The 18,108-nt window shown below is 48.1% G+C and overlaps 1 protein-coding gene across 2 annotated transcripts in view; it reads right to left on the bottom strand.

The window, feature by feature from the left end:
* Window positions 1-18,108, bottom strand: part of COL5A1 (collagen type V alpha 1 chain) — a 129,222-nt gene that overhangs the window by 84,813 nt on the left and 26,301 nt on the right. For both annotated transcript variants that reach the window (XM_058037998.1, XM_058037999.1), the window contains exons 3-4: window positions 13,707-13,920; window positions 12,972-13,134 (exon numbers count right to left, since the gene is read on the bottom strand). In XM_058037998.1, the coding sequence (XP_057893981.1) occupies window positions 12,972-13,134; window positions 13,707-13,920 (377 nt within the window). The remainder of the gene's footprint in view (window positions 1-12,971; window positions 13,135-13,706; window positions 13,921-18,108) is intronic.

Below are 18,108 nucleotides of genomic sequence, written 5' to 3'. Positions count from 1 at the left end.
CACTCAATACCCTGCCAGCCTCAAAAAGAGATTTTGCTCCATTTTCCTTATCCCACTCATTAGGGATCCCTGGAAAAAACCCAAGGCCCCATTTCCCCTTGTCCTCCACTGCTCTCTGAGCACCAGGTAGCCAGCCTGGGCTGTGCCACCGCTCTGTGTCACCTCGGCAAGGTGAGATCCCCACAGCCTGGCTGCTGTCCCCATCTGAGCCATCCTGTTACCCAGGCTGCCCACAGAGTTTCCTTGGAGAGGAAGCTACAAAAACTCCCCTCAATTCCAAATTTGAGGCCGCCCAGCCTTCCCACAGCCCAGGCTGTGCCATCACTCTGTGTCACCTTACCAAGGTGACATCCCCACAGTCACTATCTGAGCCATCCTGTTACCCAGGCTGTCCACAGGAAACTGCAGAGTTTCCTTGGAGAGGAGGCACAGTCTGCAAAAACTCCACTTAATCTCAAATTTGAGGCTGTCCAGCCTCCCCTTGGCACAGCCTGAGGTGCCAAAAATCCCTTTTCCATCTGGCTCAGGTGCCACCACTCTTTGTCACCTTACCAAGGTGACAAGATCCCCACAGCCTGGCTGCTGTCCCCAGCTGAGCAGTGCCCTCTTACCCAGACTGTCCACAAAAAAAACAGCAGAATTTCCTTGGAGAGGAGGCACAGTCTGCAAAAACTCCCCTCAATCCCAAATTTGAGGCTGCCCAGCCTTCCCTTGGCACAGCCCGGGCTGTGCCACCACTCTGCGTCACTTTGCCAGGGTGACAACAGCCCCACAGCCTGGCTGCTGTCCCCATCTGAGCCATCCTGTTACCCAGGCTGTCCACAGAGTTTCCTTGGAGAGGAGGCTACAAAACTCCCTCAATACCAATTCCAGGCTGCCCAGCCTTCCCTTGGCTCCCTGTTCCTGCAGACCTGACCCCAATCCCCAATTAATTCCTTCCACCACCCCACTGAGTGCTGCCTTTCCCCCATTTCCCTGCTGCCACCTCCTCACCCAGCCCTGCTCACACCATTCCAAGTTTCCCCTCTCCCCCCAAATCAAATAATCAGCCAATAACCCACGGCTCTCCTGGAGGAGTTCTTGTTCCATGACATATGTGTGAACCATCAGGGATGGTTTAAAAACAGATTCCCCCTCATTACAAGCCCGGCACAAAGCTGCTCCTTTGTGTCTTCCCCCTCTGCACCGCTGCCTGGCTCTGGTTTCACGTTGATTTATTTCCCTTTCATCTCTGGAAAATTAGGAATTCTGCTGCCCACAGGAGGATGGATAGGCCAGTGGATTGTGAGGAGGAAAATACAGAGTAAAGCTTTTGGATTGAGTTACTCATTTGAGAACTCACTGAGCTGAAGCGGAGGCACTTGCTCAGGTTTTAGTGTAAAAAAAGAGGCACAGAGTCTGCCTGGGAGGTGTTGATCCCAAAGATCCAGAGGGTTCCATTCCCACCTCTGGCCACAGCAGGGAAAAAGAGGATTTGGGGAAGATGGGGAACAGGAGAGGATGGAGGAGCTGCTCCTCAGACAGGAAGGGAAGAAGCAGCAAAGAAATCCTGAGATCCCAGAATAGATTGGGGTGGAAGGGACCTTAAAGTGATCCAGTTCCACCTGGGCTCACTCCCAGTGCCAGTGTCACAGACACGTTTTATGAAAAATCCTTTCCTTAGGATTTTTCCTCCTGAGAAGCTGGGAGGCCTCAGGAACAAAATGTAAACATTGATTATCTGCTGCTGTGGAATGCAACAGGTGCATCTGGGATTGGTCTCATGTTGGTTGTTTCTAATTAATGGCCAATCACAGTCAGCTGGCTTGGACTCTCAGACACAAGATTTTGTTTTCATTCCTTATTTTTTCTATTCTTAGCTAGCCTTCTGACGAAATCCTTTCTTCTATTCTTTAGTATAGTTTTAATACAATATATGTCATAAAATAATAAACCAGCCTTCTGAAACATGGAGCCAGCATTCTCATCTCTTCCCTCATCCCCGCACAAAGCACCACACCAGAGGGGTTTTGGATTCCAGAGCACATCAGGACCTCCAGTCCCAGCCCACAGGAGCCTCCTGAGCTACCCAAACTTGCTTTTACTCCATTTTTTTTCCCCCTCATAGCCAAATTAATGTGGAAGTGGAGCTGCTGTTTCCTCAGCCCCACAGACAGGATTGCCACCCCCAAGAGCCACCCTGAGCTTTCCTCCACACCAAGGTGGCTCAGGACCAAGGGGTTTTGTGTGCACAGAGCTCTTTAATCAGCACTTGGAACGTTTTCTGCCCCAGGAGGTGAACACAGAATCCAGGTTTTATGGATTAAAGGCAAAAGGGGGGAAAATAGACCTGGCTGCCAAAGTGATCTGGGGATAGAAATGGGATTACACCCCTCAGCTCGGGGAGATCTGCTGACACACACAGAAAATGCAACTCAACACCAAATTTTGGTTGGAAAAGGATTTTCCTGCATCTGGCTGGCAGCAATCAGCCAAGCATGGAGCAGGGACCTGCTGGGACCACCCGAGGAGGAGGCTTTGTGCAGGTTCCTGCTGCTAATTCCCACCCCTGCTGGAAATTTGGCTGCTGGGGAAGGAGCTGGGAAGGGAAAGCTGAGCTGGTGTGCAAACATAGGTGTGACACCTCTCATCCACACACCTTCCTCCCTCCTTTTCCAGGAAACCCAAATGTGCCCTTTGTTAATGTTCACACCCCAAAGCATTTTTTCAATTGGGTTTTTTTTCTTTTTTTTGGCCACGAAAAATGGTTTGGGTTTCATTTATTCCATGCAGCATCTACCACCTGAAATTCAGCATTAAAAGAAAATAAAATTAAATCTTGCCTTGGGGTTGGACTTGGATGATCTTTGGAGAAAGCTGATCTTTCTGTGGTTTTTAAAGCATAAAACCTGCATAGTTCCATGAATAGCACCCCAAATTTTCATCTCAAGGATGGGAGCTGGGTTTGTGCACCCTGGGGCCTGAAAATCAGGTGGGAAATTCATCCCAGAAATGAGGTTCTCCAAAGCAAACCCATGAAGGAACAGGACTGGATGCAGTGGAGGCTGAGCATCCCCAGATGTTGGATTTCACCCTTCTGAGCTTCCCTAGCCCTGATTTCACCCTTAGATTTCACCTTTCTGAGCATCCCATCTCAGATCTCACCCTTCTGAGCATCCCTAGCCTGGATTTCATAGTTCTGAACATCCCCAGCCCAGATTTCACCCTTGGATCTCACCATTCTGAGCACCCTCAGCCCAAATTTCACCATTCTGAGCATCAAGCTGACAGAAGGACAAACCAAACCTGCAGATAAATTTGCTCCTGCGAGGCGCCAAAGCCTCAGGAGAACCTTGCACTGTTTGCAGCCATTCCAGAGCAGGGGACAGCACCCAAATGTCACTTTCAGCACTGATTTTCCCCTGTTTGTTCAAAGCTCTGTTTGTTTGAGCAGTTCTGACCTCCTGAACCCCAGCCAGCGCTGGCTGCGTGTGCAGAACAACGAGCCCACGGTCAGAGATTTATTTTCCATGTTCTTGCAGGGGGATAGAAAACTCCCAGACACCCCAATCCCCATCCAACCTTCTGGAGAAATCATTAGGAATCCCCTCTTCCAGCTCCCATCCCTGGGGGATGTGTTTATTGGGAACATTTCCATTCCAGCTCTGTCAGAGGGACGACTACACCTGCACACTGGGAATGGCTGCAGTGGGCTTGGATTTTCCTCTGGGTTTTGGCAGGCAGCCCAGACTGCCTCCAAAAAGGAAAAAAAAAAAGGGACTCAGAAAGACCTCACCATGTGTGAGGAACATGTGTTTCATTTGTTCAGGCCTCAGTGATGAGGGACGGGGGTGAACACGGAGTCAGCCCAGAGGTTTTGAGGTTGGGGAGGGTTTTTACTCTGTCCTGCTCTCAGAGAAGTGGAAAAAGGCAGGAAAATAGCAAAAGAGATCAGAATTGCAGAGAAGCAGCAGCTTAAGCACCACCAGGCTGACAAGGACATAAAACCCTGATCAGCCTCATCATCCTCTTCCTCCAGCTCATGAAGTTTGGCTCAGCTGAGCCTTTACTTCCTACAAATTCACTGCAACAATCAAAACCCATCATCCTTTTCTAAATAAAAAATTATTTTTCCTATTTACAGGCTGCAAAAAATTTGACTTTTATGGAAGTAGCGCTAATTGGTGAATGACCTCCCACATAGAACAAGGTCCCCAAGTGAGCAGGGAAAGGGAACATGCCCTGCTTTGGGCCAGGGCTCCCTGTCACGCTCTGCTCTCAAAAATCCCTTTTCCATCTTGCTCAGGGATGCTGCCAAAAACCTTCAGCTGGAAACTTCTCCCCCAAAGCACAAGGACTTGGCTTTTCCCCACTCCTCAAGCTGAGGAAAATCATCTTTCCCCAACACATCCATTTGCTGCTTCTTCCCAAATCCCTTTGTGGTTCTTTCCCTGCCCCTGAAACTCCATCCTGGTCCCTGCAGATCCACAGCAGCCCTGCAAACCTTGCAATGATGTCACTGGAGAGAGGAGCAGCTTTCCAGCATTACATCAGCCTGTCTGGCCTCAGCAATCAGCCTCCTGCTCCTCAGACTTTCCATGGAAGAAATTCATCCCCCTCCTCCCTCCTCCCATCCAAGGAGGGGGGAAACAAACTGAAAATGGAGCCAGAAAAGAGAAATGACCCCGCACCTCAGAGCATCCATCACCCCAAACGAGCCTGGGGCTGCTGCCTGCCAGCACTGAAACACAAAAATCTGCCAGGGGGATGTCAGGAACAACCAGCCACAGCTCCCCAAATCCCACAGAGTCCCTGAGGGGGTGGAAATTGCTCCAAAGGATGAGTTTTGCCTCCCAGAGATCGCTCGGTTTTCCTGTGGTTTATTGCTCCTTTCTGCAGCCCAGGCCAGGGGAAGGGGACACAAGGCGCCTGTCCCCTCCAGGCCAGCAGGGATGCAGAGCCCTGCAGCGTCCCAAAGTCATGGCAGAGCCAAATTTCCCCTCAGCATCCCTTGGGGAAATGCTCCTCCAAACCAGCTCCTCTGTGCGAGCCCCTGCTACCCAACCATCAGGCTGCAAACTGCTTCTTTGAGGGATAGTATCCAAAAAAATGTTGATTTTCCACTGGCACATCCCAGTTACAGTGCCCAGGAGCAGCAGGGTGTCAGTGGTTCCTCAGACAGGGATGAGGTCCCACATCCTCCACCAGGAATTCCCAGAGCACATTAATCCTGGATTTTCAGGCCTAAGCGCCTCATTTCCTCAGCATTTACCAACAAAACCCTCAACAGTGCCATCCTAGCCCAAAAACCACCCAAATCACCAAATTCCAGCCTGATTTAGGGTGTGAGGAACATTAAAAATTCATCTTTTCCACCCCCAGTGGTTGTGGTGGTGGCACCTCCTAAAACCAGGCCTTAAATCTGGACAAGCTCTCGGACCACGCAGCTTCCTAAGGCTGATGTTTCACTTGGCACCCTGAAAAGATAAATGATAGACTGCAGGAGTGTTTGAAACATCAATAAAAGCACTTTTATGATCTGTTTGAACAATAAAGTGCTTTGTAAGCTATCAGAGGCCCGCAGGCATTCGATACCAGCAAACGGCACTAATTATCCACACATGCCAGCACAGTTGCTTTGACAGTTCATGAAATGGAATTTACCACTGACCAAACCAAAAAAACAAACAGCCCACGGAAAAACCAACCCAAAAAACCAACAAAAAAAGAAAAAAAAAGTGGATTTTGTAATCATGACTAACGAGGCTCCATCATTACAGGCAAGGCTGACCCAGTCACCAAGCTTGAGTGCAGGCCAGATGGCTGAACCTGCAATTACCCAGCGAATGGAGATGGAAAACAAGAGTTTCAGCAGAGTGTATGCAAACAATCCAGCTGATGTTTCCAGCCAGGCTCTCACTTTCCTCGCTGGCACCTGGCACCGAGGGGTCAGAGGAGCCAGCGCCACTCTGGGCTGGAAATGAAAGCCCAGAGTCACTTTTACAAGCTGGTTTGCAATTCTTATTCTGGCCCAGGTGCTGCCCTCCCTCCCTGATAAAACCAGATGACGTCCCTGGGCACCTGTGTAAGGTGATGCTGTGGCTGAGGTGTTGCCAAACGGGGCCAAATTTCACATTTTTGATCAGATGGACTGCATCGCTTGGACTGCTGCCCCAAAAACCTCCCTGTTCATTGCAAACCCATCCAGAGGCATAATCCTCAATAATTGCAGACATTTTCTAGGCAGCACTGCTCTCCTGGAAGAGCTCAGAGCTGTGATTTAATCCATATGTCTCAAGTGCACCATTTTAAAGAGGATCCTTTGGAAAAAAAAATTAAAAAAAAATAAGGCAAAGCAGAAGGAATGACGAGAAAACCAGCAAGCAAATGGAGAATTATTAGGAGACTGACTGGAGAAAGCTACAGACATCTTCAATAAAGATCCCTAAATGCTGGCTCAGGAGGTTTTATTTTCCATCCTCTCACACTGTGCTATATGGTGGTGGTGTAAAACATCCCCTCTTTGCACTCCCTGAAAGACTGCGCAGCAAAGGAGGTGAAATCAGATTTGGCAGGGCCAGCGGAGCAGGCAGCCAGCTCTGTAAATTACCTGCTTTCAGCAGCCTGCCAAGGCAGGGGGAGAGAAATGGGAACATGGATCTGTGGTGCATCCTGACAGACAAATCCAGGTTAGTAAAAAACACTAATTTTTAAAAATGGGTTTTGAAGTTTAACGAAAACTTCATTAATCTGGGCTTTCTCTGCTCCTTCCTGAGCCCAGATCCTGCAGGATGTGCTGGGTCCAGCTCTGAGCTCCTGGGGAGCTCTGGGGGTGCTGCTGCTTTGAAGATCCCACAATCTCAAGATTATTTAGGTGGGAAAATGCTCCAAGATTGACTCCAACCTGTGCCTGACCCCCACACCTTGTCACAAACCCTGAGTGCCACATTTGGGTGTTTCCTGGGCACCTCCAGGGCTGGGAACTCCGAACCTCCCTGCTCAGCCCATTCCCAAGGCCTGACCACCCTTTCCAAATCCAGATTAGTAAAAATCACTAATTTTTAAAAATGTTTTTTGAAGTTGAATGAAAACTTCATCAATCTGGGCTTTCCCTGCTCCAGATCTTGCAGGATGTGCTGGGTCCAGCTCTGAGCTCATGGGGAGCTCTGGGGATGCTGCTGCTTTGAAAATATCAGAATTATTTAGATGGGAAAAGGCTCCAAGATTGACTCCAACCTGTGCCTGACCCCCACACCTTGTCACAAACCCTGAGTGCCACATTTGGGTGTTTTTTGGACACCTCCAGGGCTGGGGACTCCCAACCTCCCTGCTCAGCCCATTCCCAATGCCCGACCACCCTTTCCATGATGGAATTCCTCCTGAATGAGGGAATTTCTTGCTTCCCCTCCATCAGAAGTGTTCCCCCACACCTTGGCACTGCTGTTGATGTTTGCACAGGACCCTCCTGCCACCAGGAACAGCCAAGACAGAGGTGCTAAGGTAAAATTTGGTCTAAATGTGAATTAGAGGTGGATTCAGACCTGAAGAGCTGACAAAGTCTAACTTGAATTAGCACCAAGTTCTCTGCAGCCCAGCACATCAGTCCTGGGAGGAGAGACAGAGTAAATCTCCTCCTGGACTACACAGAGCTGTTTGATGTGTTCACAGCAGATCTGCCTGCAAGAGGAGGCTCTGAAACTTCTCCATCCCCCAAAACCAGCAAAAATCACCATAAAATTCACCCACATGTACAAAAATGTGCTTTTATTTCTACCCCTTCCACTCAAGCAAGAGCTTTTGATCCAACGTTTTATGCTCAGAGTAGAATAACCTACAAACCTCTGAAAATAAGAGATGCAAGAGCTGGACAGGGAAGGAGAACACCCTGATGAGAGTGAAATGAAACCTGGGATTATCAACCCTGGGGATAATTGGTTTTTTAAGTGTAAACAAGGCCCAAGATGAAAAGAGAGGTGGCATTTGAACCCCAGGGGCAGCTGAAGGGCCCCAATGTCTGGGCTGGGAGCATTGATGTGTCTGTCTGTCCTGCTTTGTCCTGGGCTGCCTTGGAGCTCTCAGCAGCCCTAAGAGCACCTCTGGCACCCTGCCCAGCCTCTCTGGCTCATCCCAAATTGCTTTCCCTCCATTTCTGATGGCTTGATTTCACTCGTGGGCTTCAGAAAAACAAACCAAAAAAAAAAAAAAATCACAAAGGAGGGGAGGAAATCAAAAGCAGCATCTTTCAGCACCCTCCAGGGTGCTGTGTCCCATCCCAGGACAGGCTTTGGCACAATTTTTTGTCAGCCCCTTCTGGCCACAGGTGCTGAGATCAGAGGAATTCAATTTTTTTTTTAGGTTTTACAGCACCAATCACACCACTGAGACACAGTTATGGCACTCAGCTGCACAAAATTAACTCCCCTTGTCTTCCAAAGGAGCCAAAAATGACCTTAAAAAGCAATATATTCATGCCCTGAGCTTTTCCACACATGGGAAAAGTCACTTCAGCCACTCCAGGCACTGCTGCAAGCCAAGAGGGTCAAAACCCCACTTAACTTGTGGGACAAGGCTGCAAAATTTCACACAGATGAACCAACAAAAATTGGCAGCAAAAGCAGCCACTCGTTCCTAGGCTGTCCTTGGGTTTTGCCAAAACCTACTCAATTTTTCACCCATGTCCACACCATAACTTAATGATGCCAACTGCAGCTCTGGAGCCAGGGGCTGGACAAGACTTTTATCAGCACACAACAGCCCAAGGGTGGAAAATCAGGGGACAAAACGGGAAATGCAGCAGGAAAATGGAACACCAAGGTCTGAGCAAAGCTCGTTTTGCTCATCACTGGAGGAACACAGAGCAGGAAAACAGGGCTGGGCCCCTCCCTGCTGCAGAAAGCAAATTTCTCATTGGATTTCTTCCCTGAGATGCCTCCAAACAGCCCCACAAAGGGGTTAAATCCAGCCCAGGAATGGAAATATTTCCCTGCCCCAGATTTGGGCAGCATTTTCCCCTCACAAAGATCCCCCAGCTAGGGGTTATGGGATTCCCTCATTCCCTGCTGGGAGCCAGGTATGACAGACCATGGGCACAAAATGGGCATCACCAGGATGGTTTGGGAATTATTCCTGCCTTTCAGGCTGAAAATGCTTTTTTTTTCTGCAAAAGAGCCTTTCCCAAGCTTCTCCCTCTCTCTATTCCTACACTCAACCACCAGGACTTGGTCTCTAATTTATATTTAAAGCAAATTAAAAGGAGTTCTTCCCTCCAAAACTGAGACACATTCACATGTGCAGCAGAGAGAGTTTATCCCCACCACAGGCTGGATTTTTGTCCTTCCCTCTCCCCCTGCAAAATAAAATTTAAAAAATCCCTTTGCAGTCTCATCCCCTCAGCTTGAATCCTCCCAACCCCGCAAGAGCCCATGGTGCCATTTGTAAACTCCTGTTTACAACAAACCCAGCACAAAACTCAGCTTGTCCAACCTGGGCCCGGGGCTTGGCCCCTTTTCAACCCTCCCCAGTCCCTCACAGAGACCCTCAGAGCCTCCCAGCTAATTGAATTTTAATGAGAGGAAGTCATTTTTCCACTGGAAGAATGTTTTGCTGGAGAAATATTTTGAAACTCCTCTAACCTTTCCTGCCAAGCTTTTTTAGAGTGTTTTTTTGGTTTTTCTTTTTTTGCAGCAGAACACGAGTGAGGAAGTTCCCATCCGGGCTCTGAGCTGCTCCCCTCACAACCCCAGCATTTCAATAATTACAGATTCCAAAACAAAAAGTGTTTGGGGCTGGTTTGGTTTCAGTCCTGACAAGGAGGATATGAGTTCCCACTGCTTTACAGCTCCTGTGTGAGACAGAGCCAACCCCAGCCCTGTCTCCAATCCCACTCCCACCTCACTGGGTTCTTTTCATTTCCAGCAAAAGTGACAAACACATCAGAGCAGAAAACCTCTGTCCCGGTTTAGGGCAAATTTGGGAGAAAACAATACAAAAAAATACAAATACCAATATCATAACATCACCCTAGGACAACCTCCCGAGCTGGGGTTTGCAGATTAGGGGGGACAGCAGCAGCTTCATCTCCTGCATGCTCCAGAAACCCTCAGCTTTCCAGGAACACAGAAATTGAACCCTTTGTTCTGAGCCTGCACAGTTTCTGCTTAGCCTTGCAGAAAGGAGAAAGGAGGGGCCAAAGGAAATGGAGTTGCTGAGATATGAAGGAAATTAGGTTCTAGTCCACTGCCTTCAGAAAAGCCTCTTCCACCCCAGTTAAAGCTGCTGGTGGCTTCAGTGGTGCGTGAGGAGGCGACCAGAAAAAAGGAAAAAAGGATAAATATCAGAACTAGAGGGAGTTTATATCCATCTTGTGTTATATCAGTACATGTAAGACGAAAAAAAATAAGTATTTTCTAATGACCCACTTCTCATTAGTGCCAGCAAGATCTTGTAGCAGCAGCTCACAGCCACAACAGGCAAGAGGCTCCTTTGTACCCCAAAACTGAGGAGGTCCTGATGCCTTGTGAAGGATGACTTGGAACAGAGACTGGGCAGAGCTGAATAATTAAGCAGGGATTTATTAAAAGGATCTCCTCAATGGATGCACCTTGGACAGCAAAAGAGCTACACCCAAGATGAACCAAAATGGTCACAAAATTCACGACCAGTCATGGGGTCTGTCACTTTGATCAGTTCTGCTCCATTTGCATATTGCAGTTAATTGTGATGCCTTGTGGTTCCTGATGCTTTTTTAGGTCACCACATGACCTAGAATAGAGGCTAGAAGGAGTTAAAGAATAAAGCAGGGATTTATTAAAAGGATTTCCTCAATGGATCCACCTTGGGCAGCACAAGAGCCCAGCCAGGGCTGCACCCAAGATGAACCAAAATGAACCCAAGGTGAACCAAAATGGTCCCAAAATGCACGACTGCTCACAGGGTCTCTCCCTTGGATCAGTTCTGCTCCATTTGCACCTTGCAGTTCATTGTCCCATTCCAGCTTTAGCCCAGGCAGTCCCACCCTGCTTGTTTTTCTCTCTCCAGCCCACGGTGTTTGTGCTCTTGGGCTGAGATTTGGATCATTTGTCCTTGGTCCCCAGCTGGAGCCAGAATTGTTTTGTCTCCCTGCTCTGTGCACAGAGCTCACCATCCCCTAGTATTAAGCTCAGACCCACCACTAAAGCAGCACAGAATCTGAAAATATAAAAGCTAAACCTGAGGCATCAATCCCCACAGCCCCTTGGGGTTTAAAGTCTTTTCAGCAAGGGAACTATGGCCATGGAAAGGGCTAAAAGAGGAGCAGGGAGCACCCATGAACACCTGGGTTCAGTTCCCTCCCTGGCAGAGGAATCAGGTGAGCCTTAAAAACCACCTGGGAACCCTTGAAATTTCAGGGGCAGTTCTGGAAATCCTGTTACTTCACAAAATGCAAGTGCAGGTTTTTCATCCAGCCAGGATGTGACACCTAAGTCCTTCCAGTGGCTCTGCTGGACCTGAGCTGGAGAAGAACTCTCCAGTTTTATGTAACAAGTCAAAACCCAGCATCCAAAGCTGAAATATTTGGCAGAACGTCCAACACTTGTGAAAGACACTCCAGTGCCCATTAAACCCAGGTTTTACTTTCCATTCTAATTGTTCAACTTCCCAGGGAACAACTCTTTAATTTAATACAATTTCAAGATGCAGGCCTCACTCTGTAACTGGGATTTTGGCAGATCTATCCAGCCCAGGCATTCCTGTTCTGTTTACAGCAGAGCAGCTCCCAGATGTTGGTAATGTTAAACAGACTGGAACCTTCCCTCTGAGTGACAGCAAAATGCAGGCAAGAACTGGCTTTGCTATGGCTCTGATTAGCCAGGGATAGGAGATATTCCCATCCCTTTGCTGGGCTGGGGAGGCCCAGGACATCCAGCTCTTCCTCTAAATAAATTCCATAAAAATAAAGAGCTAGAGATCAACAAGGCTTGATTACACCTCACTGCACTTGGTGCTGGTTTTAGGAAGCAATTCCAGCTCACAAGAAAGATCAGGAATGGGATTCTCATCCCCAGGAAAGGCTCACAAGTGCAGCAGAGCACAAAAGTTGATTTTGCCAGGGAAATGCAGACATTAAAATGCTGCTGAACTATGGGAAAAAGCTTCTCCCATCTGTACCTTGTCTATAAATAATGCTCTGCCTCTCTGCTTCCATCACAGGGAACATCCCACCCCTCAGCAATTTGCTTTGCCTTTGGAAGCAGAGTGTGGGAGGTGACAACCAAGCCAACCAAGCTGTCAAGGAGAGTCCCCTCGTGTCATGGAGCAAAAGAGCCAAGCATCCATGGCCAATGAGTGGGAAAAGAGCAAATTCCTACAGCCCCAGGGTGAGCTGGGCCTTGGGAGGGAGTTGTTTCTCTCAGCCTTCATTCATTGCCCCTGCAAAAATCCCGGCAAAGGCATGAATGAAAACCTTGTGAGCCCTTCCCAGTTTAAATGTGCCAAAAGGTCCAAAAACCCAATGCAGAGATGCTCCAGGACCCCAGCAAGGGCTTGGAACAAAAGAATGGAGCAAAAGAACCAAGAATCCATGGCCAATGAGTGGAAAAAGAGCAAATTCAGCCCCAGGGTGAGCTGGGCCTTGGGAGGGAGCTGCTTCCCTCAGCCTTCACTCTCTGCCCCTGCAGGTCTAAATCCCAGCATGAGGATGAAGGAAAACCTTGTGAGCCCTTCCCAGCTTAAATGTGCCAAGAGCTCCAAAATCTCAGTGTAGAGATGGTCCAGGACCCCAGCAAGGGTTTGAAACCAGACAACCACAGGAGCCCACTCCACTGAGGCCACCTGGGAAAACTGGGCCCACAGTTTTCATCGGCACTACAACAAGTCGAAATATAAACTTAAAATTCACAAAAAACAGTGTTTTACTATGGGGAAAAAAAAAACCCCAAAAATCAAAAACTGAGCTGGAAGTGTCTCATCATCCCCGTGGAACAGCTCCAGAGCTGCTCTTTGCCATGGCTCACCTCAAAGACCTCCTCATCCAATATCCTGGTGCCAAACACAATGATGCCGTTGACGTCGATGATGGGGTGCTCGCTCCGGTCCAGGAACTTGGTGATTTTCTTTTTACAGTCCAGAACCAAGGTGACATTTTTCTTCTGCACGCTCAGAGCCACCCGGTGCCACCTGTGAGGACACAGCCCACAGACGTGTCAGGCACTGCCCTGGGCTTTGCAGGACAAGGCAATGATTGCACAAATAAAATGAACTTTCAGGAACTGATGCTCTCATGGAAATCCTCCCTGGGCAGAGCCTGAAGGGTTGGCTGGCAGGAGAAATGCTGACTGGCAGCTTTCATCCCTCCAAATCAGGCAGGAGAGGGCCAGCTCTGGCTTCAGCAGGAAGCAGGGATAAAACCACACTGTTGTCTCCCTTTTCCACCCTCTTTTTAAGCCCTGCACAAGCCTCAGCGTGGATTTTGCAAGACAAACTGATTTTTTTAAGGCCCTTCGCAGGAAAATCAATGTTCCTATCCCCACAAGCAGCAGACAGCAGCACTGACTGCTCATTTACAATTCTTACAGATGTCAAATTAATCCACCAAAGGCCAAAATGACAGAGCGGGGCACCTGTCAGCTGCCAGGGGTGTGCAAATACATTTCTATAGGCACAATTCCCATTTTACACAACGTTCAACATGCTGGCACGGATACAAACAATGAACTGATTTTTTCCTTGGTGCACAAAATGTCACTTACTTGCCATCTGCTAGGTTAATGCCTCTAAAGAGAGGATAGTCTTCTGGGCCTGGCTTTCCTGTATGGTCTTCATACAGGAATACAGGAGATCTACCCAACTCCACACCAATTTGCTGGATCCCTTGCTCATTGTAAATTGAGATCAAGAAGGACTGACCTCCTTTCTTCGCTTTTACAGTGGTTAGAATGGAGAAGTCCTCTGGGAAGGGGGAAGCTGGAGTGGAAAAGCAAAGAGGTTAGTGAGGTTTCCTCGGAAATAATCCCTACATCAACAGCGCTGTTGTCTGAGGAGCCGTGGCTGGTTTGTCTCCAGATGTGTGCACATCAGCAGCCCTAAATGTTTATATAGGGCCAGCTGAAATGTGGATTTTCCCCAAATACTCTGGGGTGAAACCCCTGTGCTGGGAAAACAAAAGTTCTACAAAAGTAATTAGCTTACATTTCTAATTTTTGCATGCAGCCCTTCCAAAAGAAGCTCCCCTAAAGCTTTTTAGGACACAAGGCAAAAACTTTCATGGGGTGCTCCAAATGAATTTAAGTGATCAAAGGGACAGAGGAAATCAAGCATCAACACAATCTCAAATGGTTTTTCTTTAAGGGAGCAGAGAATTGCATCAGGATTTGTTCATTCCAGATGAGAACAGAAGATTTCGTGGTTTTGGCTTTCAGGGTTGCTGCAGACGCACAAAAAATATCTGAAAAATGAAATAAATCTGGCAATCAATGGAAAATGGAAATTTGTCTGCTTATTAAACAGCACCTCATTTCCTGACCTTTCCTCCTGTCAGGAAAGAGCTGTGTCTGATCACAGGTGATTTCTGTCTTTATTTCTGCAAGGTTTGGAGGAGCCATTAAAGCCATTAAACTCTGTCAGTACAGGGTCAATCTGCAAGGCCAGGCAAACACATTTAAAGATTCAATCTGAGCATCATCCTCTTGCAGAAACCCAAATTCCTCCCCCCTCTTTGGATTTCTCTGCTGTTCAGACTGAAATGAAAGAGCCCAAACTGAAAATCCTGGATGCACATCCCAAACAGGGCGGCTTGAAAACCACCAGGAGCATTCATAAAGAAGATTTCTTGATCAAATTACACACAGAAACCCCCCTGATGTGCATTTCAGAGTGTGGGGCTTGCAGGGAATCTCCCTTTGGAGCAAACCAAGCAGGGCAGGGCAGAGTGGGGCAGCCCCACCGTGGGGTTTGTGACACGTGTGGCACTGCTGGCACCCAGGGAACACAGGGATCCTGTTTAAACTGCAGATGTGCAGCCAAATAAACCACAGAAACCACCAAGCTCAGTGCCCAGAAGCTTCAAATAGATTTCCTTCACTAGTTTGGGTTTTTTCCTAGGGGGGTTTCGCACAGGGAGGAGATGAGGAACGTGGCAGTGGGGAGTTCTTGGCACCACAGCAAAGCTGGAGCTCAAACACAGAACCCTGAGCTCATCTCCTGACTGGGAGGTGCTTTAATTTTTAGGTACAAAGTGTTTATGTATTTATTTAAGTATTTAGGAACAAAGTTTTAAATGTGTTTATCTGCCCACAGCAGGGAAGGGGACGAGGCAGGAGCTGCATCAAAACCAGAATTGCTGCAGAGCAAAGGGAGAATTTCAGGGGGATAAGTCAGGGTACCTATGGAGAAACACTTTGTACCAAGTTAATTCCCCTCACCTTGTGTAAATAACATTTGGGAAGCAGCAGAGAGACCTCCCAGTCAGGAATGAAATGCCATTAGATTCTGATTTATCCCCATATATTTGGCCAAAGCAGCTCTGGTTTTGGTGCCTCCCTGAGCTTTATCTCCCTCCCCTGTGCACAAACCCTCCTGGAGGACTGAGCCAGGACCATACGCCTTCCTGGCTCCAATTACAGCCTACAGATTTGGGCCTTTTATGTAAAATAGTTCATGTCCAAAATTTCATTATGAACCCACAATACAGTACCTTTCAACTTGGACAAGCTGCCAACTCATTAAAAAGCTGCTTTTAATTTTTTTTTTCATGATTATCAAAATGTCTCCATGGTGATGCGAGTTTCTCAACCCAAATAATCATAATGGATGAATTATAGCTGACATTACTCTGTTACTGCTCTGCTGTCCTGGCAAAATAACAATGCCTGCACTGTCAGAGGCAGAAATGACCCGGGCTGCTGAACGAGGGATGAAAACACATCCCCACACACACCAATACTGATAAATACCCGGCCATAAATACACCAGGCACGGAGAAATTGACCCAAATCCCTCCAAAACAATGGAGACACCCCTCCAACAAAGGCTTTGGGTTGGATTCCTCCTCGTGGATTCGCTCCTCAAACGAGCTCACGCTGGGAGATGCTGCGCATCCATCGCTGGGGCTGGCTGGCATCCTCCTCCTCCCACCCCGTGGGCAAAGCCTCCCAAAACCACCCTGTGGGACCCCCCACAGCACGAGGGGCAGCCCCCAGTGCTGCTGAAGCTGCAGGAGCTCCAGGGTGGGCATGGCTGAATCCATGGGATGCTCCAGTGGATGAGCCAGGGTCAGCCTGAGCAGCTCCTTGCTTGAGCAGGGTGCTTAAAGGGTCTTGTAGAACCTTGTGGTCTTCAAAACAGGGCAAGTTTGGACCTTATTCCTGATCCAGGTGTGCCCAAACATAGCCTAAACCAGAGTCCTGCTCCTGAGACCTTCTCTTAATCCAGGTGTACCTAAACACAGCCTAAACCAGTCCTGCTCCTGAGACCTTCTCTTAATCCAGGTGTAGCCAAACTGAGCCCGAACCAGAATCCTGCTCCTAAAACCTTCATTCTAATCCAGAGGTACCTAAGCAGAGCCTAAACCAGTCCTGCTCCTGGTCTGGGGCTGCAGAACAGGAGAAATCAGAAGAGCAGTGAGCTGATCCCATTCCTGACACAAACACAAGGAGAAAAGTGGCATTTCCTGAGCCTTTCCACCTTTCCTCTTCAAAGCAAAGCTGGTTTCCAATGGTGTCACCAATTTCTGGCCTTTTCCTTCAGCTGAGGAGACTCTCAGCTGTGCAGTGACTTGTTTGTCTCAGGGGTGACTGTTCAGGCTCTAACAGAGATTTCTGAGAAAGCAAATGACAACTGCAAATTTGATGGAAGCACAACAATGACATTTTGCTGGCTGCCACTGGAAACCTTGCCTTTCTTGCTTCTTTTTCTCTTGTTTTCTTTCTGGAAAAGCACAGATTTTGTTGGGAAGCAGGACTTCTTCAGGGAGCCACGACAAAAAGCACCTCAGCAGATATTTTTTTTCACTCTTTTGAGCATGAAAAAACAAGTTGTGTGTGTGTATATATATACACACACATACATCTTGCTTTGCTGGCTGGGGCAGCAGAATGCAAAGCCCATGAAATTACATCTTAGAAAAGCACCAGCTTCTAATTAGCAGGAAATATTCTGTGCAGAGCACGTTTGCCAAGGGTGCTGTGGAGCAGAGAGGGAAAGCTCTGCTCCAACCCACCCTCCTGGGGACACAAAAGCCCTAAAACCACATTGCCCTGGGACACTGCCCTGCAATTTCCTTGTTATCTTTATCCCCTCTCTCATCTAGGGGTGGCAGCTGAAGTCACATCTCATTAAAGAGATGATGAAACATCCATGGATCTGCTGGAAATCACTGGAATTGCTTCACTTGGCTCTTCCCCATTTCCTGAGCAAGCAGCAGAGAGGCCTCAAGGACTCTGGAAGTTTTCAGAGTGCTTCAAACACCCCATGGGTGTCCAGGAGATGAAATTATGGAAAAGCTGCTCCATAACTGCATCCTGATCTTCTCATCCAAGGAAGAGGCAAACCAAGAACTCAGTGAGAGTGAGGATGTAAAAGCAATAAGGTATGAAAGAGGCAACCAAGAAAATCTTCAACACTGAGCTCTTTCTTGAGACCAGGATTGAATTTTCTCCAGGGACCAGGACTCAGTCCAGGGATGAGGATTCAGTTTTCTCCAGGGATGAGGACTCTGTTTTCTTCAGGACTCATCTCTCTGTGCCTGTGTTCCCTATGTCAGACCTCCTGTGATCCAATCCCTCGTTAAACAATCATCCAGAACGTTCCACCCTTGTTTTTACCCCTCCAGTTCAGCACCATTTTGTTTCTGTCACATCAAAGTGACCAGGCAAGACTCCACAGTGGCTACAGAAACTGCTGGCAAGCTCTCAAATCCACTCCAGCTGGATGTTCCAAACTGGAACAGTTCCTTTGGACACTTTGGACCTTGTAGACACCAGGCCTACAAGCTGAAGTCATTTCAGGAACATGACAGGAAGGCACAGCCTGTCCAGCTGGGCACACAGTGATTTTATCTGTGATCAGAAAGAGCTTCCCTGCCCAGGACAGCAATAAAGACAAATTTAGGGTCTAGTTTGCTCTTCTGCAGACATTTAAGCTCAGCTTTAGGCC

Source organism: Melospiza georgiana, chromosome 20 (genome assembly GCF_028018845.1).
Source record: "Melospiza georgiana isolate bMelGeo1 chromosome 20, bMelGeo1.pri, whole genome shotgun sequence".
NCBI classification, from domain to species: Eukaryota; Metazoa; Chordata; class Aves; order Passeriformes; family Passerellidae; genus Melospiza; species Melospiza georgiana.
The sequence above is the reverse complement of the archived record's forward strand: the minus strand, read 5'-3'. Positions and strand labels throughout refer to the sequence as shown.